Raw genomic sequence first — 18,836 nt, 5'->3', positions numbered from 1 at the left:
CCCACATATTTGATGATACTATTCATCTCAAAGGGCCTGCAAATACTTGAGACCTTAATGTTGGATTAATTTCATTTCATCAATGATTCAAGGGAAGTAAAAGTTACGGCGTAAAATAAAGAATGCACAAATCTGACAATATGCAATGAGAAAATGGATAGTTTTCCTTGCCTGCTGTAAATGATTACACCAAGCATCTGGGAATAATGGATGAAATGAAGCAAAATAAAGTAGCTGTGTAATGTAAAGCAGTCCTACTGATTTGCCTCTGACACTATCAGTCCAATTTTATAACAGCCCGCTGAAGTCCCTGTGTACTTTGTATACGCACACTTCAGCCCTAATTTTCAAAGTGGACTTGCATGCCTAAGTCTGCTTTGAAAATTAGTATGACTATGTGCACATTTACACCTACTTCTAGCAGGTGTAAATGTTCCACATGAAGATTTATGCATATACCGGTACTTTGGAAAATTAAAAGTACGTGTGTGAATGATTTCCCCGCTCCTGCTCCACCACTGGGAACACCTCTCTGCAGTGTGCATAAAAGTATATGCAAATCATTTCCATGCTTACTTTTACACATGCAACCCCCTGGGTAATTTTCAAAAAGCCCATTTATGCATGTAAAACCATGTTTTATCCATGTAGCTGCTTCTGAAAATTCACTCCTATATGTTCTCATCTATATCTCCATCTCTGGATATGGAAACATAGCTAACTTTGCCAATGTACAGTAAAAATGAGTTAATGAAAAACATATAGTCATGTTTTGAGACAGTTAAAGGAAGATTGGCTTCCGTCTTCAGTGAACACATCACAGCTCAACCATCAATAGCACAATTATACAAGACTTTTGTTTATGTTCAGTGCATGCACAGTTAAAATGCATTGTATATCTTATTAATAACGGACGTATGTTTCCATTTATGCTGGACTAGGTGAAATTACTAGCATTTTCTATATGCTTCTGGTTTTTACTTTATCTTTACCTCTTAACTCTGCCTTCCCTCTCCCAGAACATTTTCTGTTCTGCGCTAAATATTTGCATAGACAAATGAACAGTCGATACCAAGCAAAAGCTTATTGACCACCCAGCAAAGACTGCCTTGCACTTACTCGGGAATAATCGAGCTCATTAGGTGTAGATTCTGTTAAGGCCCGGACCCAAGGCGCCCATCATACTGATAGGAGGAGGAGGAGGAGAGGGATGGGAAGGTTCCTGCTGTAAGGGGCTCTTTGGGTTTTGAAGGCAACCGGCCTCTTCTGCCCTTCAAACTATCCGTGCGCAACCTAATAAAGAATCAAGAAAGTATTGGTCTGCAGATACACCATGCATGCACCAGCTATAAATGACTCTGAGCATCAACCTGTTTTTCGTAAATACTATAATGTCTGACTAAGCCAACCTAACTGTCCAGTAATTTGTAATCATTTCCAAACTGACTTTGATTAAACTAAATGAAAATACAAGAAAGTTAGTTTTTAAGATAATGTCCATGGAGAACCCTGCAACTTTTTCTTAACCAAAATTAATTCCTAGCTTGCAATGTCTAGTCCAAATCAGGAAAAGTGTGGTTATATACATACCACTGCAAGGAGAGAAAACTTGCCTTTGATTTGTGAAATAATTCAAATGCATACAGCAAATTATGTCTTTTTTGAAATAAAAAAAAGCCAGTTAAACTTTTAAAATAAAATACATATACAGAAATAAACTTATTTTAAAATAACAGAAATTGGTAGTAGTGCTTGTGCAAATAACTGTCCTCACCTTCTTTAAACCATGCCAACACTAAGACACTTCTGAAATCTACAGTACTGGCAGCGGTTTCGACGTCTCTTGTCCACTGGACAGTTTTTATTTGCCAGACAAACATATTTTGCATTTTTCTGCACTGTTCTCTGCCGAAATATAATAGAAAAATGGTCAGCTCTTAGTCTCTCAGAAGAGCTAGGACGTAACCTGACAAGATATATTTTAATCACAATATGAAAAGCGACAGTACAATTCGTATAATTAGATAAAATTAATTTCCTAACACGTTAGCCTGCAGGAAAAACAATTTTATTAGTGTTAGCTGCTGACAATGAAAATCAGCTAGAATTGTACTGAAACAATCTCAGGAGACAATCAACTTTGAATGATAAAATCATATCTGAAATTACCAGGTCATCACATCATACCATTGGGGATTATATTACCTCTTCTTCTAATATCCCTTTGGGAACAAATTTTCTACTTGGTTCATTCCCTTGATTATTACTGACCTTATTAAAAATAAATCAGAAGTGATCTGGGATGTATTTCTCTGGCTATTCCAATTGTTAGTCATATACCACTGTACCTGGTTCTGCTAACCATTAAAATCAAGAGAGGTAAGATCACAAATGCAGTCATGCTTCCACATATATCTGCTCATGTGTAATGGAAACCAGACTTATTTTTAGGGGAAATGTTGTTTACATCACATTTTCAATTCCTTAAACAAGCATTGCAAGAATTTCAATGACTGTCTACAAGCACACTATTTCAGGCTACTAGCTATAGGCATTATAATATTTATTTTTTCTAATAACTGACTTGAAATAATTAATATTTCAAGTATTGTGCTATTGAAAACACCGTTACTTTTAAAGGAGCCAGGAATCTTCTAACCCAAAATTTTCATTTTGTTAAGAAGTATAAAATAATCAGTTTCTTATAGACAATGTCTCTGACAAACTAAAAAGAGTCTTAACCTGCAAAGGTAAAATGCAAATAAAAGGTGGAATACTTGGCCATCCCAAAACCTACATATAATCAGCCAGATAAGCTATGGTTTAAGTGATGTATTTAATAGTTTTTGTCAGTGTGAACATTATAGCCCCTTCTCTCATCTACTGCATGCGAATGAAATGAAGACATGACTACTCAGATCAATAATTCACTATTGTTCTGCAATTTCAGGACACACATAGACATGCTAAATCTGACACCAAACTGTTACAATCTGATTGATAATAAGATAATGAGGATAATTTTCAAACAATTGTGCGTGGCGACATACCACAGTATTTTATAACCTGCGGTATCACACATGTGCACATTCTAAAATACACATATTTTTACCCTGCATCATATGTGCATAGGTATGCTTATGCGCAAATGTATGCATATCTGAAATTATGTATTTTAATGCATTCAGTGTGCATAATTTTCCTACTTGTTTTAAAAATATACCCATGTATATTTTATGTGCGAAAATAAAGTGGGACTTATTCATGTAAATCAGAAATTACAAGTGAAGGTACAAATGAAAGTACCAGTTTTCCCAATTAGCCTACCAGTTCGCCCAGTCCTCCAGGTCTTCGAGACCCACCTGGCTCTTCAGCCTGAATTCCTGCCAGTTCACCCAGCCCTCCCACCTGGCCAATAGTCCACAATAAACACATTCAATATCACTTAGTCAAGATAATAAGCAGGTATAAATTTATGCAAGTAAGTTGACAAATTTACATGTGTGTCTTTTAAAACAACAATTTACCCATGCAAATGTTGGCCCCCGCCCCTGCAATGCCCCTAGAGTACTCCATTTTTAGGCACGAATATATGCACATGAAAGCAAAAATAGGCACATATGTTTGAGGTTTATAAAACAGTATGTACATGAGTAGATACCACTTACATGCATTTATGATAACTTTTATGCTTTGAAAATTCACTCCAATTATTTTTAGCATATTATTAAGTCATTAATTTTTGCCTTTATTCTATAAGAATAGGTGCATTTGGAACTTGAATGTGCTTTTTCTCTTAAACAGTCTGGGGGAAATTTATAATACGTTTCAGCATGTAAAACTGGAAATTACAATGTAAGTAGCATGTATGCGCCAAGTAGTATTTTGTAAAAGACTGATGTACGTACTAGCAATGTCAAACATAAATGTAAATTAAAAAAGGGGTGAGAATGGGTATTTTCAGGGCAGGTTTAGAAGTTCGTGCATAAGTTTTGTGGATACATTGCCAAACTTATGTGCATGCTCTTACACCTGCTAACTGAGTCATGAAACTGAAATTGCACTTGTCCTTCTTTTGCAGTTTTAGGGTGGGAGGTCTGGGTTAAGTGGTGGCAGGTCTTGGTGAACTGGTGGAAGTGTCGATGAACTGGTGGAGGTGTTAGCGACCCTGGTGATTAAAATTACATGCATAAGCACAGTATGCGCATATCTTATAAAATATCTGCCTCCAAACATAAACCGGGGTAAATATGCACATGTTACAATTCTTTCAATTGTGAAATGTGTATGTGTATTTTTATAAAATATGTAAAGAATGTATGCAGCTGTGCAGCTCCCACTGTACAGTTTATAAAATATAAGCATAACTTTGTGTGCACATGTGTATGTGTCTGACTTACGCACCCTTTTGAAAATTACCCTGTATGAATAGTTTTCGGTAGTACATCTGCTATGCACATAGGCTCATATGTTGTACTTCAACAAATTATACTTGCAAAGAATGAAGTTGCAAATCTTACATCATTGTCAGCAACTTGTCCAAACTTACATGTGAATTAATTTGTTACTTGTATTACAATTTATTTTCCATTGAAATTCAGCATTGCAAGGCTTTACATAATATATACAAATTTCAAATTTGTATAAAATATGATTACTTAATGCTCTTGAACTTCTATTTGAATAAGCCTCCCACCCTTTAGCTTTATACAAGTGATTTTTTAGGGCATGGGCAGACATTATAATAGGGTACACCTTATATTTTAAAGCTGTTAAGAGGAAGATTTGGGAGAAAAGGAGATGTCTTCATTCCCCACTGAAGTAGACTGGGGTCAGGAGACTGACAAAAAGGAGAAACTGAAATATAATGGTAACATTATTGACCAATTAAGAGAAGCTCCTTACCACGGAGGAAGAAGTGGGAATTCTGATACTGTGTGATGTAGATTCATTATTTGTTGTTTCTATCTGATGCGACCCTCTTGCTGTTACCAGAATTTACTCTTAGTGACAAACCATAATAAACACTGTTTGGAAAGATAACTTTGTGGATTTTTTAAATTATTATTATTTAGAAAACTTGATGTTGGTTTCTGCAGAAAACATGTTGTAAACACAAACAGATCTGCGCCATCTTACCTTAAAGAAGCCTTTACAGCCTTCACAGGTCCTGACACCATAGTGCTGGCAAGCAGCATTGTCTCCACACACAGCACAGGTCCCTTCCCCCGATGAAGAGCTCCTGCTGGGGGGTGAGGGAAGACTACTGTCTCCCAGCAGGCTGGCAGTCTGGTTCAGTGCAAGTGGGGAAAAGGCCAGGCTAGATCCTTTAGCTACTGGTAAAGTGTATGAGAGAGTCTCTATTGCTGCCTGTCCAGCAGCCCTGTCAGAACCAATTGACATAGTAGGGTTTGGATCATAGCACATATGGGTGCTAGAAGATGGGGTGTGAGGTGGAGAGTTCTTCAAGTGAAACAGAGGAAATCGGGGTGGAACATTCTTCATTGGAGTTTCCATCAAATGTCTGGTAGACATGCATGTCTGTGTTGGTGGCAGTGAGAAAGCTTCATCCCAAATAGATGTCTGATGAGTTGGAAATCCAGGTGTAGTTGGAGTAGAGGGTGGGGATTGTTTAAAGTACATTGATGTGCTGGGCATAACATCGTCTGTCTGTGCTGGGGCTGGCGAATGGTAACTATGCACATGAGTGTCCATCTTAATCAGAGGTCTCTGGCTGGAAGATTGCATTTGGTACAAACAGGAAGGCTTGAATTCATAGCTTCCAGAGTAGCCATCCATGAAGGTGCTGAAACTGGGCAGGGAGGTTGTTGCAGTGGCAGTAATTTCTGTGCTGTTTAAGTCCATGCTAAGTTTTGTGTGGTCTGGATTCATAATCACAGAGCTGTAATCCGAGCCATAAGCATATGTCTGAGCTGCATAACTGGAACCAGGTGGAGAGGGGCTATACTGTGCTTGCACGCAGGGCATATCTAAAAGTGGGAATGCTCAGTTAACAATAATACATTATACAATAAGTTTTCTGATTATTTCAGAATGTATACTATACATTACAGGATAACAACATTTAAACAAGTCTTCACTGCAATTCTCACTGTAGTGAACTGCAGTGATTCTTTTCTTATAACTCTGCATTCTGTAACCTTGTATCATCCAATGTTCCTTTGTTGTACCTTGACTGGATTTTTTGTAAGTAAATCTGTTTTCAGGTGAAAACAACATTCAGTAGTAAATTAAACATTTTTTGGACTGATTTAAAGTGTTTGTATATAGCATTTGTTTAAAGGTACTAGATATTTTGGGCATTCATGTATTAGTTGGGGAAGGACTGCATAGCACTAGCACACATTTCCTCATACTGCTCTGTCAGCATGCCTCAGCTTTGCTCCAGAGAACAAAGGGATGGTAATTTAGTTTTCATGACCATTCAGTGTTTGGTCTTTTGTTGTAGGCTTCTACTGGAGGAAGCTATTGTGTAGTTTTACTGATATGTGAACTGGTCAGGAACCATCAACTCATTTTATGGAGACCAAGCAGGTCTGTAAGATAGGAAATCCTTCAGCCACTACCACTGTTGAGACAAATTTGAACCAACAGCTTAGAAGTAAAAGTCTCCATAGCTGTGCTCCAATTCATTATCATCCAGTCTTCCAAGCAACAGCAAAGTTTAATTAAAGCAAACTAAACAGTCTGTTTGCTATGATGACAAAGAATACATTAAATGATTAATCTCTCTACAATCTAAATGATCTCTGACCATCATGCAAAACTTAATTTTTCAGAATAAATGACATGCCAATTATTTCTCTAACGAAATGACAGTTTTATAGAGAATTTGTGAAAGCATATTTTAAGTAAGATTTAGACTAATGGTCAGTTGGACATGAAGGCCACAAGTCACTGACAGTTGATATGAAAACTGCAGAAAATATAACATAAAATGAAAAGATGCAAACTATTTTTCTTCAGATGAATTGCATTTTAAATTTCTTTCTATACAACTTTGTTCTCTTTACTGCCCAAAGGGAAGAATGGCATGAGGAATGCTTTACATTGCATTCATGAACTTTACTGGCTGATGTACCTGGACCACGTATCTATAGCACAGCAGCCTGAAAAAATGAGCTTTGCCCCAGAGCTTTAATGATAATAACATGACATACAATGGGGAGCTGATGAGGTGGGCACACCCTGGAAATTAGTCACTTGTATGTGTATTAGATTGTGCAACAAAACGCCTAGTTCATACATAGTTTGGGACTCGTGTTTCATCTTTTTATAACAGTGATAAATTACAATATCATCTCTGTTACTGTTTCCTTCATTCTCTCAGCAGTCATAAATAAGAGCCAAGAGAAAGGAAACATATAGTCCCCAAATAGAAAGACAAATCTCTCCATTAGTAACTAGCTGCTCTAACAACTGCATTACTAGTTTGATAAAGTAAATTTTAAAAAGCCCAGTGTGTGCCAAAATCAGGAGATGTGCACACATGAAGGGCTTACGCACGCCCGCTGTATTTTAAAAGCTGACCAGATACATGTACATCTCCCGCGGCATGCACATCTCACTCAGACTCAAAGAGGGGCGTGGTCTGGACAGGGCGTGGGCATTTTGGGATGGGGCCAAGAGATGTGCGTGTTAATACTTACATGCCCAGGCACATGCCCAGGTCCAGAGCCGCTTAACTTTACTTCTGCTATTGATGAGGTGTAAGTCTAAATAAAACTAGTACCAGGCATCGCAGAAGGGTTGAGGGGTCTGGGGAAGTGCAGGTTATTATATCAGGGGGGGTCTTGAGGATCTAGCTCCCTGCACTGAGAGAACTGGTGGACGAACTGATGAAACTGGTCATGGCATGGATGCATGCCGGTTTTAAAATTCCCTCTTAGGTGGCCAAAACCCGATTTACATGGCCTGTGCACACAAGTTTAAAATTGGGTGCACTTGTGCATGCACCCAAGTTATTTTATAATATGTGTGCATATGTGCATACACATTATAAAATCTCTGCTTTTCTGGGCGTGCGCCAACATACTCGCATATATGTGTGCCTGTGCTTCTGTTTGAAAGATGCCGTCCCAGAATTCACACAGAATTATTTTACCAATAGCTGGAATTTCACTTTCCCCAAAGGTTTAAAATATCAATCTATTTTTTTTCTGCACAGCAGCCTCAGGTCTCTTAAACTCAGTTAATCTCCACTCAGGACAGTCAAATATCCCAAGTCAGCCCATATAATTTTTCTCTTACATGAGAAAAATGCTGCAATGACGTGCTATCAGTTTTGTATCAAGGGGCTTCTTGTGGGCATTCTTTGTTTTCAAAAAAATAATTTAACAATGGAAACCAGGAACCCCCTCCAGCAATCACTTAGATGCTGCAGTCAAGTATTCCAGATATCTGACAAGTTACATGACTCTGGAAATTTTGCAGACTTGAGGCTAGGTGGTTTTTTTTAAACTTCTTCAGTATTCATATTTTTGTGATATTGCACCTGAAGGTTAAAATCTTTAATAAAGAGGACTTTTAATTAGCACTTTCCCAATAGTTAACATAAAAGATTCCATTATTTTCTTTCCTACTAAGAAGTGCAAATAGTAATTAACTGCATTTTATATGAGATATATGTGACTGTTCTTAACTCTAAACTTTGAAGTCTGCCAACAAGTTTTAATTTTCAGAATAACCAAATATGAAAATTTATCTGGTTCTTGATAGATGTCTGCAAAATTTACCTAATGAATAATCACTTTGGACATCCCATTTGTGGCCCTTAAGACTTGGAGTTGAGAACCTTTGGACTAAAATGTACAGTTATTGAAAATATGTTTTTTGCAGAAAATATCTTTAAGATAGCTACCCTGTAGCTGTAATTTTTTGAAGTTTGATATTCTGAAAGCTAAAATCTACTCTGGAGAGCTGGATAAATATTAAAATGAAATTAGTATTATAGGTTCACATAATTATACTGAAAAAAATGCTGAATTATTAAATATACCTACTGATTTCAACTCAATTTTAAAATCTGTATTTAAAGTATACAAATATTATATTATATTATATTATATCTATATATAGTGCAAAAACAGTATCTTTTGTATTTATTTATATTATGTGTATGCAAGCTTTCCCAGAGAGCTAAGAGCAGGAAGAATAACAACCCTCCCATCCACAGCAATTTTGTAATGTTTATTGCTTTATTTAGGTGTTCTTAGTAGATCTTAGTTTGTATTCTACTTTATAATAGATTTACTGTTCGATATGGTTCCATGTAAACCGCCATCCCCGGCGATAGTTATCTCTGTTATCTGTGAACCGGAGTGATATGTATATTATACAGGAACTTCCGGTATATAAAAACCAAAAATAAATAAATAAATAAATTATGCTTTTATGCATGTTACCTGGTGGGTATTTTGCTCGCTGAATGGTGGTGCTGGATGCTTGGCTGACAGGTGCTGGAAGCGGCAGAGGAGGAGGCCTGGTTGGCTCAGAGGCAGCAGCAGTGGCACTGGGTGAGGAGCCAGAGCGTGATGTGGACTTTTTGTCCGAACTGGGCTCTGTCAAACAGACACACACAAGCAAAAATTACTTTTGTTAACCTCAGAACCTTCAGAATAATAGTACATTCAGAACTAGGGCTAACTACAATGAGACAGAGGCTGACAAGCCATAGAACTTAGGGGACATAATATGAAGATCTTAGGAGATAGACTCAGGACCGGCATTAGGAAATATTTCTTTACAGACAGGGTGGTGGAAGTATGGAATGCCCTCCTGGAAGAGGCAGTGAAGACAAAAGCATTAATGGAATTCAAAAGGGCGTGGGATAAACAAAGAAGATCAAGAGAAGGGATAACTTGTGGGGTAACCTGCATGGAATGACAGTTACTACCCTAGGCAACTTACTGGTCAGTTTGGATGAACCATTTGGGTCTTTTTCTGCTGTTACTTAATAAGTAACTAGAGCAAATAACATTAAACAGAACAGAGGTTGAAAAGAAATTAGAAAAGAGATGAGAAAGAGCACAACTGAAGCAAAGTTAAAATGAACAAGAAAGTCCTGTGTATCGCTGATTACAATACTATGCATTGGAAACAACAGGACAGTTCCAGAAAAAATGGGACTTATCTTTTATATTAGTCATTCCACATTAAGAAGCTGAAGCATAGCACATGTAAGCTAGATCGCTGGCATTCCCGATTGCTAATTTGTTTATTAAAAAAAAAACACAAAACAATACTTTGGCAGCCAAACGATCTAAAAACGAAATGCTTCTAAAAATTCAAACACTACCATTCTTATGCAATTCTATAGGTACGCATAAGAACATAAGAAAAGTCATACTGGATCTGACCAAAGGTACACTGAATCCAGCATCCTGCTCTGACAATGGCCAGTCTGGGTCTCTAGGAATTACCTAGCATATCCCGAAAGGTAGATCCATTCCTTGTTGTTCATCCTAGAGATAAACAGTGACATTGACATTCCCAAGTCTACCTGGCTAATTTTCCTTCAGGAACTTGTCCAAACCCTTTAAATTATTAATTTTATTCCATTTATATCCTGCCCACAAACAAATGCCTTTAAACTGCAATACTAGATGCCTTGACCTTGTCTGTGACAACAAATTCCACAGCTTGTGTTTGTTGAGAGAAAAAATACTGTTTTACAATTTGTTTAAATCTGCTACCAGGTACTTTCATGAAAATCTTTCCTTGTTCCAATTCTATTTGAAAGAGAAAATAACAGTTCCCTATTTATCTGTCTACCCCAGTAATGATTTTATAAACCTCTATCAATTCCTTTCTCAGTCGCCTGTAAGCTTTATGATTAGGGTAAAATTTAGATACAGTCTCTTAAAATAAAACTGTACATAAGTTCTTAGAAAGCAAATGAAAATGTAAGAAAGAAAATAAAAATCAATGCTTTGAATCTCTCATAGAATCGAAGTTTACTAATGAAAAGAAACAATGCCCATTAATCTGAGAAACTAAAGAGTTCCAAATTGATGAATTTTTTTCTTGGAAGGCTTTTCAATTTCTACTGAAGCAGAAAATATAGGACCGGCTTCAGCAAGGATTTTTTAGGCACTGAATGGCAGAAAACTCTTTAGAAAAATGGCCCACCCTGTTTCCATTTGTCTTATTAAGCTCACTTTGAAAACATTAAATGTTATGAAAGTTGCTGTGAAATTTTCTCCTACTATGCTAACATGATAAGAATGTATGTTTCTTATATCTCGTCATTAACAAAATGGCAACAAATGCAAAGTGAATAGCTACAAGGCTGCCTTCCAATAAATGCATTTACTAATCTCACTCTAGTTTAGTCCCATAATATCTAGTAGCCTTCTTCCACTCAGTTCATAACCTGGAAGGATAAAATTATCTATACGTTTATACTGGATTTCAAAAGCTTTCCAAAGATTGCATGGTTTTACCAGACTAGAATCCTTTGAACCGAGCTATCTTTGAGATTAGAAGCGCCCCCTTCCCCAAGATCAACAATAACAGGATCCAACCTCAAAAGTTCCCCACAATCATTTAAATTAAGAAGACAGCAGGTTATGAATACACTTTGACTGATACGGTACACACTGAGTTCCTTTGAAAGCAGAGATTTTAAGACCCATGTTCTGCCTGGTTTCAGGAATAAATGTACTTGATTTCTCTGAAGTTCTTTTCACCTTGATTCTTCCTGAAAGCCTGGCTATTTTTTTTTCACTTTTTCATGGCTTAATCTACTTTATCATACTAGTTTTATAACATATTTATTTTGCAAGCATTCCCTGATTACAAAAGGAGAACATTACATTTTTCCTCTGTGGTTTTAAATTTTTAGCATTGGGTGTACACGGCTTTAATTTTCCTGCCTATTACTCTGCCTCAGTCTTATTATTTGTTCCAACATTTTTTTTTATTACAAATCGTTTTGAACTTAAGATCTGTAATAGCCACCTCCCTCTTAAAAAACATTTTAGTCATCTCGTTTCTTTATTTTTTAAGGTTTTGCTACAAAATTTCCCTCTCCAGCATCCAGCTCTTCAAAGGCTGCTTCTCACACACTGAACTACTGCTGGCTTCTCTCCTCTGAAGCAGCTACCAAATCCCTTGGTTACCTAAGGAACAGTCAGTGTGCCTTTAAACATCCACCTTATTACTGCAGTAACCCCCTACTGCCCTCCCCGAACTGTAATCAGAACTACCAGCCCCTCCACTCAGCAAACAGCCGCCAAGATCTTCAAGTACTGTAAATTAGGCAGGAGTAACTACCCTTGTCAAAGCTCTTTTATTCCTACTTTAGCTTTCTGTATTCAGGTACCAGTAAACCCAAGGGAGTGTGGTGGAACTCTGAGGTCTTGCATTGTTACTGTATGCTTTGAGTAAAGTTTACAACACTCATTTACAGTGGACTGAAGAAAAAGACACATAGCTAGTACATATATTACAGCTATCAGAGTATTAAATATTTCTTTTAAAAAAAGCTAAACAGACAAAAAATAAACGTTTGAATTCAGTTTGGGATTTTAATAGCTAAAATATGAGTCATTTTGAGTTAGCATAATCTTAACATGTATTCACAAATTTGATTTTCATAAATTCCTAAAAAGCACAGATTCTATTAAAAAAATGACTGTATGCAAATACACTGATGACATTGTGAAAGGAGTATACAAAGAAGTATAATAGTATTTTATAGTATTTTATAATTACAATTTATTTTTTATGTTTAATTTTAATGGATCTTTGAGGATGCAACATTAAGAGTAGTTTTGCTTCTTTACATATTCAAAATATATTTCTGAAATTCAAAAATATATGATTGGGAAAAACATCTTAGTCAAATCCACATTGAGATTAGTAGAAACCTCAGCTTACATAGAATGCGTATAGGATAATACAGTACGTAGAAAAACTTTTCCAAACAGACCAAAACTTAAAATTAATCACTCAGTAATATCACAGCTGATTTCTATAGCAAGCAAGGAAGAAAATGGTAAGAGAACGGCAGAATCCACTGCACCAACACGTGTGTTACTGTAAAGCCATGAAAATTCATTACTGGCACAACAAAAGTGCACGTTTCTGATGAACGGCTTCCAGGCATGCGTGCCTAGTAAGGGTCATATTTCATTTAATTACAATATAGTACATTCCAACAATTACCTCTTTAATCCTACAGGTTTAACCTAAAGCAACATCAGATCTGCGTCTAATCGTATAACTTGCGCAAACAAAAGCACCCATTTTCAAGCATACTTAAGGGAAGAGGCAAATTACTGCCATTCATTAGCCGAACTGCAAACCCCCTGTCGACAAGCATCATTTCCATGACAACTAGCAGAAATACCTTAATATCGGCTGGGCTCCTATTCTACAATCCCACTCTGCTGCTTGTCGGGGAAAGTCTCAGGGAAAAAAATATCATTGAAATATCCAAGTAAGAAACCGGTAGAAAAGTTTCAGAACAGCTCACTCAGCATGTTAAATTACCTACACTGTCGACTGTGGACAGAGTTCTCATGCAACTGCACACATTTCAACTTTATTCACAAAGTACTCAAATACTCATTCATACATACTTGATTGCTGTGATGATTCCGTCTTTACATCTAGTTTAAGAAAAGCCTTCAAATGTGTAGGAGGACGTCCAGTGAAAATTTTGAAAAATAAAAAAAACGCCCAAACTCTTGTTTGTTATCTTGAGAATATATTTATCCCGAGTCATTAAAAATCCCCCCAAAGGATTAAAAATACTGCAGATGCTGCTAAAGCTGATCGGTTCCCTTAGAAAAAAAAAAAGCATAGAGCATGTAGGAAGGGGGTGATGAAGTTGCAATGTGCCTTTGTTTATGTGCGAAATGACAGAGATATATAGAGAGGGAGAGAGAAAGGGAAGAATAAGAGAACTCCTCTGTGCAGCGCGCTCTCTACCCCTCTGAACGTCATTTATGTTAGAGGAGCCCAGGCAATCTCTCCAGAGTGGCTGGAATGTGAGAACGTCAATAGTGACACCATGGGCGGCTGACGTCATCGCCCATGCCCCGCCCTCCTTTCCCCGCGTGGTTGTGTGTGACAGTGTATTGAGGGAGGGGCAGGGTGCACTTTCTCATTGTACAGAACTGTGTGATTATGTGTGTGTGTACGTACACACACACACACAAACACACACACACACACACACATGCACCCCCCATACACATATATACATACATATAATGTGTATGTGTTTATGTGTATGACAGAAAGACTCAGCCTGCCCGCTTCTCAGCTACTTTCGGAAGACGCCTTAAAATTTCAGGTTTGGTGTCAACCCTATGAGAATAACAGAAGAGGGAGGGTAGGTTAGGAAAATCTCATTGCAAGGAGGAGAATCCTTGTGTAAATGCAAAGTTGCTTACCTATTGTTTTCTAAAACAAACAAAATAAAGGTTTCTTCTTAACAAAAAATATTTCCTGCCCCTTGGTGTTTTTTTTTCCCCCTCTTAGATATTTTGGCACAGAAAGCGAGCGCTGAACAGTCAGTGCCCTCTTTTTTAATGCGCCCCCAGGTGCCTCCAGTGGGGGCACCATGCAATATTTAAATTAGGGGGTTGCATTAGCAAGGAGAGCCCAAGTGCGTTGGCCCTTTGCTGGTTAGGAAAACCGACGCCGAGTTTATTGGTGTCGGTTTTCCTAAACGCCACGCAGCCAGGGGTTCAGGAAACAGACGCGTCTCAATTGAGCGTCCATTTCCTGCACCACACTGCAGGCGCCTTTTTTTTTTTACTTTTTAAAAATTAAATTATTCTAGTTTTTCCTCCTACTTAATATCACAACTATTAAGTAGGAGGCAGTACATAAAAGCAGTTTTTTCTGCTTTTCTGTACTGGTTTAAGGAGTGCTCAGCTATTAACGCCTGCTCCAGGCATTAATAGCTGAGCACTAAGAAATGGACACAACCCACTGCTCCAGGCAGGCGTTAATTTCTGATTGCTAAATGTGCGTCCTAGATGCACATTTGGTTTTTTGCATAGGGTGTGAATAGCTAATAGCCCCATTCACATGCATTTGCATGTGATGAGTGCTATTAGATTCACTCCGTGTTGGACGCGGGTTGTAGAGGCGCTAATCCCTGCATCCAACTGTGGGATAACAGTGCGCTTGGCTGAGCACATTGTATTGCATTGGCCCCTTAGTTAGGAAGTCCTATATGTGTGGCTCATGAATAGTTGTTTCATAGAAGCAAAGTTGTTTAGATGTAACATCTCTTCTTTGAAGACAGTAGTTCTCTAACCACATGCACAGAAGTTATTTGACCGTGTTTGGCATTGAACAATGGATTCTTCTAGAACTTCTGGAAAAAGGCAAAATCATTTCACTGCCCATGTCGCCATCCTGCAGTTCCACTCAGTTCCATATACATGTTTTGATGAGTAAAGAATAGCTTCAAGGAATGACTCAAGATGGCCGTCAGGTAAAGATGCTGGGAGAAACCTCTTACGGCATTTTTCTTGAATTCTTTGATTTTCTTGCAAATTATGCCCCATACGAAACGCAAAGCAAAGCTAAGAGGAGTAACGACAAGTTCACCCTCAGGCAACCATCTTAGGTCTAACTGCACCCTCTCCTCCACTCTCTCTTCCTGTATCCTTGATCTGCGGACCCTTAGAATACCAGACTCTTGCCCTAGTGGACTCAGGGGCAGGAGGCAATTTTATTTTGAAACGATTAGTGGAGCAATTGCGGATCCTCACCACGCCATGACAACTCCACTACTCCTGTCTTCAATTCACGGGGAGCCCTTACCAGGAAAAGTAACCCAGTTCACTGAACCCGTGAGTTTATGGACCAGTGCTCTCCATTCAGAAACTATCTCATTCTTGTCCTAGAGAAGGCCATGCACCCTATAGTATTGGGGTTACCATGGCTGCAGCAGCATATACCATCCATCTGGATGGTATATGCTGCTGCATATACCAACCATCTGGAATAACAACCATCTGGAATAACATGCCCCCAGACCTTAGACAAGAACCTTGCACGCAGACATTCAGAAAGAAACTCAAGACTTGGCTATTTCTACAAGCCTTCCCTGAACTATGACCACCCCAACTGCTATAACTGCCTTGGTCCACCAGTTGACGTTCCCCATCCCTGACATGGCTTCCGACGTTATATTAATCAGTCCTGAGTTTTATGAACTAATACTATTTAGTCAGGAACATTTGATATTCTACTGCACTGAGTATAGGGTATTATTTATATATTTGATAATATTCAGTCCTGAGTACAAGTGATTATTATAGTCCTAAGTATATGACTAGATATTATTTTATTTCTGAGACTAGATATTATTTTTTCTATGTTAGCCATGACTCTGGCTTTTCCTCTTCCCAGTTCAAGTGCCCCTGTTTTATTGTAACTTTTATTCACTTTTTCTCTCTTCGCCTATTGTTCACGTTGATGTTTATGTTATTGCACCGCTGTTTATTGTAAACCGATACGATATGATTGATTGGTATCATGAGTGTCGGTATAAAAAAGCCCTAAATATATAAATAAATATACCTCAATTCAATTGGGCCACTCTGGAACTTTCACGTTGGGGTCCAGATTGCCGTGGTAAATGTCTGATGGAGGTCGCTCCTATACCCTGCATGCCAACTACTCCATTGATGCCTGGGTTGCCGCCTCAGTATGCATCTTTTCAAGATGTATTTTCCAAAGAAGCTGCAGACGTGCTCCCTCCACACAGATCCTATGACTGCGCCATCAATTTGAAGCCTAACACTGAACCACCCAAAGGAAGGGTTTACCCTCTCTCCAAGGTAGAAAATAAAGCCATGTCTGAATACATACAGGAGAACCTTCAGAAAGGCTTCATAAGACCCTCCAAGTCTCTTGCCAGCACAGGCTTCTTCTTTGTGGGGAAGAAGGACGGAACATTGCGTCCATGTATTGACTACAGAGGTCTAAACGAGATCACTGTGAAAGACCACTATCCCTTACCACTCATCTCAGATTTATTTGACAGACTACAGGGAGCCAAGATATTCTCCAAGTTTGATCTCAAGGGAGTCTTAACCTAGTTTGCATCCGCTCTGGCGAAGAATGGAAGACAGCCTTCAATACCCGGGATAGACACTTTGAATATCTAGTGATGCCCTTCAACCTGTGCAGTGCCCCGGCTGTCTTCCAAAACATGAACAACATTCTGCGTGATCTACTCTACAAATGTGTTGTTGTGTATTTAGATGACATCTTGATATTTTCCAGGACATGAACACTCAACTGGAAGATGTCAAAAGAGTGCTGCAAAGACTCTGCGAGAATCGTCTATACGCTAAGTTGTCTAAGTGCGAGTTTCATAAGGAATCAGTGCCTTTCTTAGGGTACATTGTTTCCAATCAAGGTTTTCAGATAGAACAACCGAAGCTGGAGAGCATTAAGAAAAGGACCCAACCCACTGGTCTAAAGGCTCTCAGACGATTTCTGGGATTTACCAACTACTACAGAACATTCATCAAGAACTACTCCTCACTCACTGTTCCGCTTACAGCTATGACTAAGAAAGGTGCCAACGTCGCCAATTGGTCTACTGAGGCTGTAACAGCATTCCAGAAACTGAAAGACGCCTTCTCGAGCAAGCCATGCCTCCGATATCCGGATCCAAACAGGCCCTTCATCGTAGAGGTCAATGCCTCAGACATTGGTGTAGAGGCCGTGCTAAGCCAGGCCGGTGACTCTAAGGACCCTTACACCAATGCTCATTTTTCTCCCGTCGCTTCTCACCAGCAGAGAAGAACTACGGCTTAGGGGATAAAGAACTCCTGGCAATCAAGATGGCATTCGAGGAGTGGCACCCCTGGCTTGAAGGTGCACAACATCAGATCACAGTCTTTACAGATCATAAAAATCTGGAGTACCTCCGCCACACACAGCGCCTAAACCATAGACAGGTGAGATGGTCCCTGTTCTTCAACAGATTTGACTTTGTGCTGAAATATCGCCCTGGAGATAAGAACGTCAGAGCAGATGCCCTATCTTGCTCATTCCTCTCTGAGGACGTACCTGATGAACCCTAACATATCATCGACCCAAAAGAGTCATCTGTCAGCTACTCACCCAGTAACCTGCGGGGTAAGACCATTGTACCCAAGAACCTAAGAAAAAAAGTTGTTAGCTTGGGCTCATGACTCTAAACTGGCTGGACACCCTGGTCAATGCAGAACTCTGGGCAAAACTACAGAAGTACTACTGGGACCCACCATGAAGGAAGACACGTTCTCCTACGTTGCTTCTTCTCTAATTGTGCCAGACAGAAACCGCCACCCCCGGTCGTCCCTTGGGGCCTACTCCCACCCTTGCCAGTACCAGACGAGCCCTGGACACACATCGCTACAGACTTTGTGGTAGACTTACCACTCTCAGGAGGAAACAACACTATCTGGGTAAACAGTGGATCGTTTCTCGAAGATGGCTCACTTCGTGGCTCTCCCTGGATTGCCCACAGCCATGGAGCTTGCAAAGCTTTTCATCACTCACATCTTTCGCCTACATAGCATGCCAAAGCACATCGTCTCTTACAGAGGAACCCAGTTCACAGCTAAGTTCTGGAAGGCATTGTGCAAGAAGTTGATATCTCTCTTGACTTCACCTCTGCATACCATCCTCAGTCTAATGGGCAAACGGAGAGAATGAATACGACACTCAAGCAGTTCATTCGTGCCTATGTGGGTACTTGCCAAAATGACTGGGCTGAACTGTTTCCCTGGGCTGAATTTGCCATCAACTCTCATCCAGCACATCTACTGGATCAACAGTATTTG

General features: G+C 39.0%; 1 protein-coding gene across 1 annotated transcript in view; it reads right to left on the bottom strand.

The window, feature by feature from the left end:
• Positions 1-13,917, bottom strand: part of NR4A3 (nuclear receptor subfamily 4 group A member 3) — a 98,605-nt gene extending 84,688 nt beyond the window's left edge. The window contains 7 exon segments of the mRNA XM_029589891.1: positions 1,120-1,167; positions 1,169-1,243; positions 1,245-1,293; positions 1,775-1,905; positions 5,140-5,990; positions 9,426-9,581; positions 13,608-13,917. Of these exon segments, the coding sequence (XP_029445751.1) occupies positions 1,120-1,167; positions 1,169-1,243; positions 1,245-1,293; positions 1,775-1,905; positions 5,140-5,988 (1,152 nt within the window). The 5' untranslated portion in view covers positions 5,989-5,990; positions 9,426-9,581; positions 13,608-13,917.
• Positions 13,918-18,836: the final 4,919 nt, after the last annotated feature.

The sequence above is a fragment of the Rhinatrema bivittatum genome, chromosome 2 (genome assembly GCF_901001135.1).
Source record: "Rhinatrema bivittatum chromosome 2, aRhiBiv1.1, whole genome shotgun sequence".
NCBI classification, from domain to species: Eukaryota; Metazoa; Chordata; class Amphibia; order Gymnophiona; family Rhinatrematidae; genus Rhinatrema; species Rhinatrema bivittatum.
The sequence above is the reverse complement of the archived record's forward strand: the minus strand, read 5'-3'. Positions and strand labels throughout refer to the sequence as shown.